The 12,548-nt window shown below is 39.9% G+C and overlaps 1 protein-coding gene across 4 annotated transcripts in view; it reads left to right on the top strand.

The window, feature by feature from the left end:
• The window catches only part of LOC128694511 (glyoxylate/hydroxypyruvate reductase A-like), a 451,562-nt gene that overhangs the window by 113,006 nt on the left and 326,008 nt on the right, over positions 1-12,548 (top strand). For 3 of the 4 annotated variants that reach the window (XM_070098029.1, XM_070098027.1, XM_070098028.1), the window contains exon 2: positions 5,192-5,292. In XM_070098029.1, the coding sequence (XP_069954130.1) occupies positions 5,192-5,292 (101 nt within the window). Of the gene's footprint in view, positions 1-5,191; positions 5,293-5,412; positions 5,488-12,548 lie in introns of those variants that run through there. The other variant, XM_070098030.1, reaches the window with a different exon arrangement.

Raw genomic sequence — 12,548 nt, 5'->3', positions numbered from 1 at the left:
ACACTGGTCTGTAGTTTAGTGCTTCATGTCTGTCTCCTTTTTTAAAGATTGGGACCACATTTGCTGTCTTCCATGCCTCAGGCAATCTCCCTGTTTCGATAGATGTATTGAATATTGTTGTTAGGGGTACACATAGCGCCTCTGCTCCCTCTCTCAGGACCCATGGAGAGATGTTATCTGGCCCCATTGCCTTTCAGGTATCTAGCTCACTCAGAAGCCTCTTCACTTCTTCCTCGGTTGTGTGTACTGTGTCCAGCACATGGTGGTGTACCCCACCTCTCCGTCTTTCTGGAGCCCCTTCTGTCTCCTCTGTGAACACTTCTTTGAATCTCTTGTTGAGTTCCTCACATACTTCACGGTCATTTCTTGTTGTCTCTCCTCCTTCCTTCCTTAGCCTGATTACCTGGTCCTTAACGGTTGTTTTCTTCCTGATGTGGCTGTATAACAGCTTCGGGTCAGATTTGGCTTTTGCTGCTATGTCGTTTTCATATTGACGTTGGGCCTCCCTTCTTATCTGTGCATATTCGTTTCTGGCTCTACGACTGCTCTCCTTATTCTCCTGGGTCCTTTGCCTTCTATATTTCTTCCATTCCCTAGCACACTTGGTTTTTGCCTCCTTGCATCTTTGGGTGAACCATGGGCTCATCCTGGCTTTTTCATTATTCCTGTTACCCTTGGGTACAAACCTCTCCTCAGCCTCCTTGCACATTGTTGCTACATATTCCATCATCTCATTAACTGGCTTCCCTGCCAGTTCTCTGTCCCACTGAACCTCATTCAGGAAGTTCCTCATTCCTGTGTAGTCCCCTTTCCTGTAGTTTGGTTTCATTTGTCCTTGCCTTCCTGCTTCTCCCTCCACTTGTAGCTCTACTGTGTATTCGAAGCTCAAAACCACATGATCGCTGGCCCCAAGGGGTCTTCCATATGTGATGTCCTCAATATCTGCACTACTCAAGGTGAATACTAAGTCCAGTCTTGCTGGTTCATCCTCTCCTCTCTATCTTGTAGTGTCCCTTACGTGTTGGTACATGAAATTTTCCAGTACCACCTCCATCATCTTAGCCCTCCATGTATCTTGGCCCCCATGTGGCTCCAAGTTCTCCCATTCGATCTCCTTGTGGTTAAAGTCACCCATGATCAGGAGCTTTGCCCTGCATGCATGAGCTCTTCTCGCCACTGCAGCCAGTGTGTCAACCATCGCTCTATTGCTCTCGTCATACTCTTGCCTTGGCCTCCTGCTGTTCTGTGGTGGGTTATACATCACTGCAATTATCACCTTGGGACCACCAGAATGAAGCGTTCCCGCTATGTAATCACTTTCTTCTCCGCTGTCTCCTCTCTCCAGCTCATCAAAATTCCATCGGTGTTTGATCAGCAATGCCACTCCTCCACCCCCCCTGTTCCTTCTGTCTTTTCTCAGGATCTGGTATCCCGCTGGAAAGATGGCATCTGTTATCATACCTGTAAGCTTGGTTTCTGTGATCGCTATGATGTCTGGTGATGCCTCTTTGACTCTTTCGTGCCACTCCTCCCACTTGTTTGTTATTCCATCAGCGTTTGTGTACCATACCTTCAGTTTCCTTTCTAACACTGTGGTTTGGGAGGCCTGTGGGGGTGGGAGACCTGGTAGCTTACTGTGGGATTCTATAGTTGGGGTTTGGGTGGAAGCTGTGGGTATGGATTGTATTGTGTGTTGGGATGGTATGATAGGTTGTGGGGTTCTGAGGATAGTTGTGTGTGTGCTTGCCCTTGCTGCTCTGTTCTGCTCTGACTGACCTCTGCTGGTTCCATCCTTGTCTCCTTTCCTAGCTCCTTTCGCTTTTTTGTCCTCTCCCTCAGCTGCTTTCTCTCTGTTTGTGTTCTGTCTCTGTCTAGGAACACCTTCTTGTACTCTTCCGAACTTTTCAACCGTGGTTTCTCTTGGAGGATCCTGTTCCGCACTGTTTCTGTCCTGAGAATCAGCTTGATAAGTCAGTTTCTCCCCTTCAAGTACCCCCCTATTCTCTGAAAATTTACAATCTCATCCATGTCTTCTCCCCCTATTTCTGTGATGATTTTCTCAATCTCCTTTCTTTCTTCCTGCCGTCTTTCAGTGTGTGTCCTTTCCTCTCTCTCCCGAAGCCCGTGGATAATCACTGATTTTGCCCTTTCCTCCTCCCATTGCCTCTTCCTCTGTGACTCTGGTTCCTGTCTGTATGTGGTCATTTTCTCCCTTGATTCTTCCAGTGGCTCTTGGTAGCATGGTTGTGCCTCAGCATTCGACCTATCTCCCTCTCCATCTGCACCCATCTGCTCTTCCCTTCCACTCACCGGCCCTTCTTTGCAGGCTGATATGACCTTAGCATAATTCATATCTCCTTCCTTCCTGTTCAGCCTCTCATCATCGTATGGTGTGTCTTCTCTGGTCACTACCCCTGAGACTTGCTTCAGCCTGTTTACCTCAAATTCTAGGACCTTTACCCTGGCTACTGCAGTTTCGACTTGTGACACCCAATTCTTCGTCTCCTTCTCCAACCTCTTTTCCCATTTCACAGAGAGCTCTTTCTCCATTTTTTCAGAAAGCTCTCCTAATTTTCTCTCCCATTCTTGCTCTATCCTTTTCCACTGTTCCTCCATCCATTCCTCCCTACCAGTACCATTGTCATCCGATCCCTGATTCCTGCGAGTCCCAACCATTTTTTTTATGAAAAAGAGAAAGAGAAAAAGAAAAAGGGGGAGAGAGTGAGAGATAGGGAGAGAGAGAAGGGGAGCCTAGAAGGAGGGGAAAAGAAGGGAAAAAGGGGGAGAAAGTGAAAGAGGGAAAAGGTAAGAGAGAGGGGGGAGTGTAAAGGGAAGAGAGAGAGAGAAGAGGAAAAGAGAGAGTAAGAGAGGAAGAGAGAGAGGGAGAGAGAGAGAAAGTGAAAGGAAGAGAGAGGAAGAGAGAGAGGATGAGAGAGAGGATGAGAGAGAGGATGAGAGAAAGGGGGAGAGAGAAAGAGAAAGAGAGAGAGAGAGAGAGAGAGAGAGAGAGAGAGAGAGAGAGAGAGAGAGAGAGAGAGAGAGAGAAAGAGAGAGAGTGAGAGAGAGAGAGAGAGAAAGAGAGAGAGAGAGAGAGAGAGAGAGAGAGAGAGAGAGAGAGAGAGGGGAAGAGAGAGGAAGAGAGAGGAAGAAAGAGGAGAGGAGAGGGAGAGAGATGGGGGGGAAAGGAAGGGTTATAGGGTCACTTCACAGGAAGGTGTAAAATCCTGTATATGTGTGTGTGTGTGTCTATATATGTGTGTGTGTGTGTGTCTGTATATGTGTGTGTGTGTTTATGTGTGTGTGTGTGTGTGTGTGTGTGTGTGTGTGTGTGTGTGTGTGTGTGTGTGTGTGTGTGTGTCTGTTACAGCTATTCAAGTGCCTAACAACAGTGCTGTTCTCCCCAAGTGTGCGTGCATATGTTTATGTAAACAGTACTTATTTCCCACGTATGTACTACATATGTATTGTATATGTACCCGATCTCTTGGTTCCCACTGTACTCTTATGCGTTTAAAATTACGTTCAAAAATTAATACACTAGGCTTCGCCTATATGCCGCTACCTCTAAATTCTATTAAATGCCAGTAAATGCTGCTTATTCTAATTCTGATAGCTCGAGGAGAGTGACCCCCAATTCCAGCTAGAGACAGGTACTATTGACCCCATGCAACTCAAACTAGGTGAATATCACTTGCGGCTGGCAGTGGAGTAACGTTGCAGGTCTGTCCTGTCCCAGAGGTTGAAGAAGTTTGATGCTTCTCGGTAATTTTTCCACTACCTTCCTGTATGCACTATATTCTCTAGCTCTTCTAATTTTTTCACTCACTCACTGTATTTACTGACACATCTATACATAGCTCTTATCTCCCTGGTCTTGAGTCGCACTTATTCTTCAAAATTCCCCACTGCGTTATTATGGCAACACTATTTAGGCCTGACACAACCGTTCACCCTTCCAACGGCCCCTACTAAACACTCAGCAACTATATCCTTTGTTTTCTTTTCTGTGATCACTTATATTTCCTTTTTTCGGGGCTTAAGTGATTATATGCACTCATGCGTGCACACGCCTATATCCCACACTCTATTCCTTATGGCACAGTCAGAAATTATCACCAAAACACGAGCTCAAACCGCGTGACTCCTCCACGAGTGTGTGTGTGTGTGTGTGTGTGTGTGTGTGTGTGTGTGTGTGTGTGTGTGTGTGTGTGTGTGTGTGTGTGTGTGTGTGTGTGTGTACAGTTCTATATCAAGTTTACCTATCTTTATTTGATAATTACTTATAATTGTCATTAAATATGTGCTGAACTCTCATTAGTCAATGGTCGTGTAAATAATGACCAGTTATGAAAACTGGTTCAGAGACTAACAGCACTGCTACAGCACTGCTACAGCACTGCTACAGCACTGCTACAGCACAGCTACAGCAATGCTACAGCACTGCTACAGTACTGTTACAACACTGCTACAGTACTCTGTTATAGCACTACTACAGTACTTTGTTACAACACTGCTACAGTACTGTTACAACACTGCTACAGCACTGCTACAGTACTGCTACAGCACTGCTACAGCACTGCTACAGCACTGCTACAGCACTGCTACAGTACTGCTACAGCACTGCTACAGCACTGCTACAGTACTGCTACAGCACTGCTACAGCACTGCTACAGCACTGCTACAGTACTGCTACAGCACTGCTACAGCACTGCTACAGTACTGCTACAGCACTGCTACAGCACTGCTACAGCACTGCTACAGCACTGCTACAGTACTGCTACAGCACTGCTACAGCACTGCTACAGCACTGCTACAGTACTGCTACAGCACTGCTACAGTACTGCTACAGCACTGCTACAGCACTGCTACAGCACTGCTACAGCACTGCTACAGCACTGCTACAGCACTGCTACAGCACTGCTACAGCACTGCTACAGTACTGCTACAGCACTGCTACAGCACTGCTACAGCACTGCTACAGCACTGCTACAGCACTGCTACAGCACTGCTACAGTTTTAGATAATAGCTCCTTTAATAACAATAAGACATATCACTTTCCTTGAAGAGCTGGATAACTAACCTTATTAATTTTAGTGACTTTTGTGTATTTCTTTAGTGCTTCTTAAAATAATTATATTATTTTGACTCAAAAAATTATTTTTGAGTCTAGAGAAAAAATCTTTTCAACAGAAACTGCTGATTTTATTAGTGGAGAAGATCTGACCGAAGACGACTTTCAAGTGTTGCAAGATGCCGAGGTGTTGCTCATTGATAATGATCTTCTGCCTCAGGTATGATGTTTCAAGTGTTGCAAGATGCCGAGGTGTTGCTCATTGATAATGATCTTCTGCCTCAGGTATGATGTTTCAAGTGTTGCAAGATGCCGAGGTGTTGCTCATTGATAATGATCTTCTGCCTCAGGTATGATGTTTCAAGTGTTGCAAGATGCCGAGGTGTTGCTCATTGATAATGATCTTCTGCCTCAGGTATGATGAACACAACCTAGTACACACCACGTATGATGAACACATTTTACTATACCTCAGGTATGATGAACACATCCCTGTATACATCAGGTATGATGACCACATCCTTTCATACCTCAAGTATGATGAACACAACCTGGCATACCTCATGTATGATGAACACAACCTAGTATACACATCAGGTATGATGAACACATCCTTGTATACCTCAGGTATGATGAACACATCTAGTATACCATAAATATGATGAACACTTTTCTAAATTCATATAATTTCTCTATTAGTGATGATGTCGTGGAAAATACTGTATATATTTTCCAGAAATACAGTAGTTATATGTAAATAGATGGCCATACTGTATTTAATAAAATTTATGTTATAAAAAATGGGAAGAAGCTGCGCCTGCGCAGAAGAGGCTCGCCATTGTTGTTTGAACTGGACAAAAATGTTAGGGAATAATGGGAAGAATTTTCGTGCTCTAGAGGTTAAAATTGGGCTGACACCTCTTAAATAGGAGCCGATATTGTTGGATGTGCATTCCTGCATAACTTGAGATATCAGACGACTGGACAAGACAGCTCCAGGAACCTCAGATTAGCTATCTAGATTTGTGTTATAATTCTGGCCAGTATTATTTTCATAAATTTGGTTAGAGTGAGGTTTTTGAGTATGATACACCTTAATCTCCAGTCAAATTAGTGGGTGATACTAAGATATATTCTCCTTCTGTTATGTAAATGTGTGAATATATAATCATTTATTAATTTTAATATACAGTCCACAAATTTATATATTTACCAGAATTCCTTTTGATGCATATTTCATTTGTAATTAATAGGTCCAGAGCAACTTGTGGATATGACAGTTGTAGGTATCGAATGGGGACATTTTTTGTGACCTAGGTCTCCCAAATTCCTACTTGTCTAACTGATAAATAGTAATTATCTTTGTTACCATTTACTGGTGTGTACATTATGTACATCCAGATAAATGCAATTTTCCACATTTAATTTGCCCGTTGGTCCTTCTTGAACCGGAGGTAATTAGTGAAGTCATTAATTAGTTAATTACTTAGTAATTATATGTGAAATGTCAGGAGGTGAATGTTAAGTTCACAAATTTACTTAATGTGTAGTGGATTATAATTATTACAATATTAATTTGATTAGACAATTCTGGCTAAAGATTATATTGTGTATAATATTAACTTTGCTATGCCAAATTCTGGCAAGGATTTATATTAATTTGTATAATATTAATTTTGATGAGCCAAGTCTGGCTAAAGGTTTGTATTAATGTACATTTAAATTTTATATTATAATTTTTTTACATGTAATTGCAAAGCTCAAGTGTAGCTAGGATTTATTCAAAGGTAAGTTGCACTATTTACCTTTATAAAGTGCATAATTAAGTACATAATCAGTGTTATTAATTAAGTTGAATTTAATACATTGCATCATAGCTGAAAATGAGGAAATTAATTTAGAAGACAAACATATGGAATATAGAGCAAAAAAAGCATCACTGCAAGCTAGAAAGGGTCATGTAACAAAAACATACAATAAATGTTTGGAATTAATGAATCAAGAAACTATGAATACTGATGATTTAAAATTGTATTTAGATGCTTTGGGGAATAGATATGATTCTTACAAATTATATTACAAAAAATATGAAGGAGATTTGTTAGTAAACTGTGTACATGAGGCTGAAGTAGATCTCATGATTAATCAGTAAAAGTCAGGCCTTGAATAAATTAAAATGTGTAAACCAGGCAGTTAATCAGTCTGCTCCAACAAATAAGATGTCTTTGTCAAAACTCCCAGAATTATGTTTACCTGTATTTAATCCTGGAGAAAATTGGGAGGAATTTTGGTCAATTTTTAAAGCAGCTGTACATGATAGGAGTGACCTAGCCTGTGTAACTAAATTATTTTACCTCAAAGAACAGGTAAGAGGAGATGCTCACATACTCATACAAGCCTTTCCCAATGTAGATGACTCTTACAAAGAAGCAGTTGACTTATTGAAAGTCACTTATGGTAATATAGAACAAAGTAGGTTGGATCTAGTGAATATCATTGTTAATTTAAAATCTCCAGATCACACTTACAAAAGTTTGCAGCAGTTTAGAATTAAACTGGAGAGCACTCTCAAAACTTTAGGTAATGAATATAATCTGAAGGAATCAGACTGGTTATTGAGTGCCATGGTACACAATAAATTAAGCTGTAAAACACTTGAATGATTCTCGAACAAATATCACAAGGATTATTTTGGACTGGAAGAAATAAGACTAGGTCTAAAAGAATTAATTTTGCAGTTGCAGACTAGCCAACTAACTCATTTTAAAGATGCAACACATAATAACTCTGAGGTATCTGTCAAGTTTCACAAGGGAAAAAATTATCCCAATGTTAATAATCAAAATTCATTTCCTAGAAATAGTTGCATAGGTACATATCAAGTAGCAGGAATCAGAAATAATGATTCTCCACAAGGTAAGAAGAATAAGTACCCTCCTAAGAGTAGCCCAGTTAATAAAAAACCAGTCAGAGAAAAGAGAGATTGTCTTTTCTGCAAGGGTACTCATTTTTCTAAGAATTGCAATGCATACAATTCATGGAATGATAAAGTTGAAAGATTGGAAGAACTTGACAGATGTATCAGGTGTTTAGGTAATCACAATGTAAAGGATTGTCATGCCAAATTAAACAACTGTTATCAATGTCAAAAAGGAAGACACCATATAGTCATGTGTAAAGGTCTATATGATAATGTTGATAATAATGATTATGTTGACAATCCTGACACAACAGTGGCTAATGTAAAAATTGCTGCTAATGTTAATAATGATGGTTTTGCTGAAGTAGCCTTACCTGTGTTACAGGTAAAAATTGATGATAAAAGGCATAAATCAAAAAATGTAAATGGGACCTGGGATCCCAGCGTACTTTTATAAAACGTAAATGTCTTGATGGTATGACAGTACAGATGGGAGATCCCACGATTTTAAAATTATCTGTTTTTCTCTCGGATAAAAGAGCTCAATTGTATGACACTGTTTATGTAACTGTCAGGTTGGGCAATGAGAAAAAACGTCTTAATGCAGTAATTGTAGATAGACCTCCAGAGAAAATATATACAATAGGACTTAGTAAGCTACAGAAAGACCCAATAAATATTTTTATAGGTAGTGACTATTATGCCTCCTTTGTAATGGGTATGGTAAAGAAATGTGGTGTCACCCTTTTAAAGACTGCTGGAGGCCATGTAATGTATGGTAGGATTCCTCATAATAATAATTCAACTAGAGGAAACTACAAATACCATAACTGTGTGTCTTACTCATGAAATCGTGCCCCAGTATAATTCTTCCATAGAGGATGGTGTTGAGCCAGTGCATAAATTGTGGGAATTAGGCAGCATTGGAATAAATGTAAATGAAGAAAGTCCAGACGATTCTTTTACTCAGGAACAGTACCTGAGAGATGTAAAATTTGAAACTTGACGATACTGGGTACGGCTTCCGTGGAGACTGAACCATCCAGAATTGCTCACTAATTACAGAATGGTATATGGACAGTTAAAGGCTCAGCTCCGCGAACTGAGTAAGACACCAGAATTGTTAACTGCCTATAATGATATAATTGCTGAGCAGTTAATTAATAAATTTATGGAAGAGGTACCTATTGAGCAAGCCAAAATTTATGGTCACTATTTGCCACATCACGGAGTGAAGAAGGATTCTAAGACCACTCCTCTGATAATTGTGTTTAATTGTAGTGTCAGGAGTAACAAAAATGTACCTAGTTTAAATGACTGTTAGATGACAGGTCCGTCGTTGACGGAAAAATTAGGAGATATCTTATTAAATTTCAGGGTGAAGAATTATGCCTTTACGGCTGACATAAGTAAAGCTTTCCTAAGAGTGGGTTTACAAGAGGCTGACCGGGATTGTACCCGCTTCTTATGGCCTGAGAATCCTAGTGACCCACTAGCCCTCTGAAAACCTTTCGCTTTAGGAGCGTATTATTTGGTGCTACATCCAGTCCGTTCCTACTTCAAGCGACGATAAATGCACACCTTAAACGTATAGGAAGTCCATTGAGTAAAGTAATGAGCAAACAATTTTATGTGCACAATTTCCTGGGTGTGACGTCAACTGAAGAGGAACTGTTAATGACTTATGGAGGGGCTAATAAAATAATGCAAAGCTCAAATATGCCTCTGAGGGAATGGAATAGTAATTCGTCCAAATTAAAGGACAAAATAAGTAAATATTACCCTGGAGATGAAGTGCCAAAATGTAGTAAAGTATTGCGTTTAACTTGGGATACTGAGAGAGATTTGTTAATGTTAAAACCTAATAATTACAGTATGCCCAATAAATTAACTAAGAGAGTTTTGCTTGCTGAAGTTTCCAAATGTTTTCATCCACTAGGTTTAGTGTCACCCCTTACTATAAGAGGGAAATTATTAATACAGGAAGCATGGAAACTTAAATGTGCTTGCGATGAAATTCTACCTGAGGAATTCATTAACAGGTGGGATGAATTAACTGGTGATTATGAAAATATTCCAATGTTGGAGTTCCCACGCCAGGTGGCCAATCCAATTGGGAAAAATGTACTCCACATTTTTCGTGATGCTTCAAAATTGGCATATGGAGCAGTTGCTTGCCTTCAATGTAATAGTGTTATTTCTCTTGTTATGTCTAAGGCTAAAGTGTCTCCAATTAAATCATGTACCTTACCTCAGTTGGAATTAACAGCCATTTATGTAGGTGTCAAATTAGCTAATTATATAAGAAATAAGTTGCAGGAGATAAATATAAGTGACACTGTAATTTGGTCTGATAATGAGGTATCCTTACAATGAATTCGTAATGGAAACAGTAAAAATTTTTACGTACAAAACAGAGTCACTGAAATTAATCAGATGCAAGAGAAGTATAATAGTTTGGGTCAGCATATGTTAACATTTAATCATATACTTGGTAAGGAGAATCCAGCTGATTTCTTGTTTCGAGGTTTACCTTATGCTAAATTTGTAAATGCTGTATCATGGTTTAAAGGACCGAGCTGGTTGGTAAATAAAGCTAATTGGCCTGTACAAAAGGCGTATATTGCTCGTGTTGAAATTACTGTGACCACTGCTCCAATAGTTTGTCCTCCCTTAGCCATTGACATAAATAGGTATTCTTCTTTACCCAAACTAATCAATGTAACTAAGTTGGTGTTTAAATTTCTGAACAAGATGAATATCTCATATAAGTTTTCACATCCTCTTGAATATTGGATAAAGAGGGTACAGGAAGAAATCTATGGAAATGAGATTAAATTGATGATGGAAAGAAAAATTGTGAAAGGTTCCATAATAGAGAAATTGGGGCTGTATTTAGAGAACAATGTAATTAGGTGCAGAGGTAGGTTACAAAATGCTGAATTGGGTGATTATGCTAAACACCCTATCTTACTGCCCAAAACTCATCATCTAACAAATTTGATTGTTCTAAATGCCCATAAAAATGTAATGCATGGTGGGGTACAAGATACCTAAAATTGTATTAGGGAAACTTTCTGGATTCCACAAGGACGACAAAGTGTAAAAAGGGTGATTAAATCTGGTGTAATATGTCGCCGTGTGGATGCCAAATCCTATATGTACCCAGGTCCTCCACCATTGCCAAATGCGTAATTTGAGTCGTTTAGCAACGAACTCCACACGGCAGCAGTGTGGAAAATATTGTATATATTTTCCAGAAATACAGTAGTTATATGTAAATAGATGACCATACTGTATTTAATAAAATTTATGTTATAAAAAATGGGAAGAAGCTGCGCCTGCGCAGAAGAGGGTCGCCATTGTTGTTTGAATTGGACACAAACGTTAGGGAATAATGGGAAGAATTTTCGTGCTCTAGAGGTTAAAATTGGGCTGACACCTCTCAAATAGGAGCCGAAATTGGTGGATGTGCATTCCTGCATAACTTTGAGATATCAGTCAAATTGGTGAGTGATATTAAGATATATTCTCCTTCTGTTATGTAAATGTGTGTATATATAATCATTTATTAATTTTAATATACAGTCCTCAAATTTATATATTACCAGAATTCCTGGTTTTGCATATTTCATTTGTAATTAATAGGTCTAGAGCAACTTGTGGATATGACAGTTGTAGGTATCGAAGGGGGACATTTTTTGCGACCTAGTTGTCTCAAATTCCTACTTTTCTAAGTAACACTGATAAATAGCAATTATCTTTGTTACCATTTACTAGTGTGTACATTATGTACATCCAGATAAATGTAAATTTCCACAGATGTTATCGTGTTGTTGATGGTGAAGTTCTTGTTGTTGATGCTGAAGATATTGTTGATGCTGAAGGTGTTGTTGATGCTGATGTTGTTGTTGTGGGGAACTTCGTGATTCCCCAGAACCGTTATAGTCACCCCCAGTTGGGGAAATGTAAGGGGAAGGACAATGCCTGAGACAGGTGCCAATTCTGTATAAACAATTAAATTTCTAGACTATAGTTTAGTCACTAAGCCTTCACAAGTACTGTATTGTACATTACTACTACATATATTTAGGCTAAGATAGAGATAATCATTAGCTTAACATAGTAGTTACACTTCCCTAACACACTAAATGCCTTAGGCACTCCGTTTCCTGCCAAAAGGCACCCTGGGGATGGCCGAGCCGCGGCTACGGCCTCAGCCACATTTCAGCTGTGAGAAAGGTGACTTTCCTTACAGGAACTATGCGCAGGGATTTACAGTTTGTACCCCATCCTTGACCCCCGAAACCTTCTCCAGGTAAACTCCAGGTAAACATACTATCCACCGCAGACAAGGAACTCACTAGCTGAAGCAGACAGTTGCATGACTCATACAGGTAGTTCTCATGTATCCCAGAACCCAACACTACCACGACCAGAGATCAACCATAGCAATTATCTGATATGACAATCTTCACACTGACTACTGTGTGGAATAACGGTTAGCACGCATTGATATGAGTTATCCAAGAGAGGAGCGGCAGCCTCTAAAGAAG

This window comes from Cherax quadricarinatus, chromosome 60, assembly GCF_038502225.1.
Source record: "Cherax quadricarinatus isolate ZL_2023a chromosome 60, ASM3850222v1, whole genome shotgun sequence".
In the NCBI taxonomy this organism is placed as follows: domain Eukaryota; kingdom Metazoa; phylum Arthropoda; class Malacostraca; order Decapoda; family Parastacidae; genus Cherax; species Cherax quadricarinatus.
Note: the sequence above shows the minus strand (reverse complement) of the source record. Positions and strands in the feature narration are given on the sequence as shown.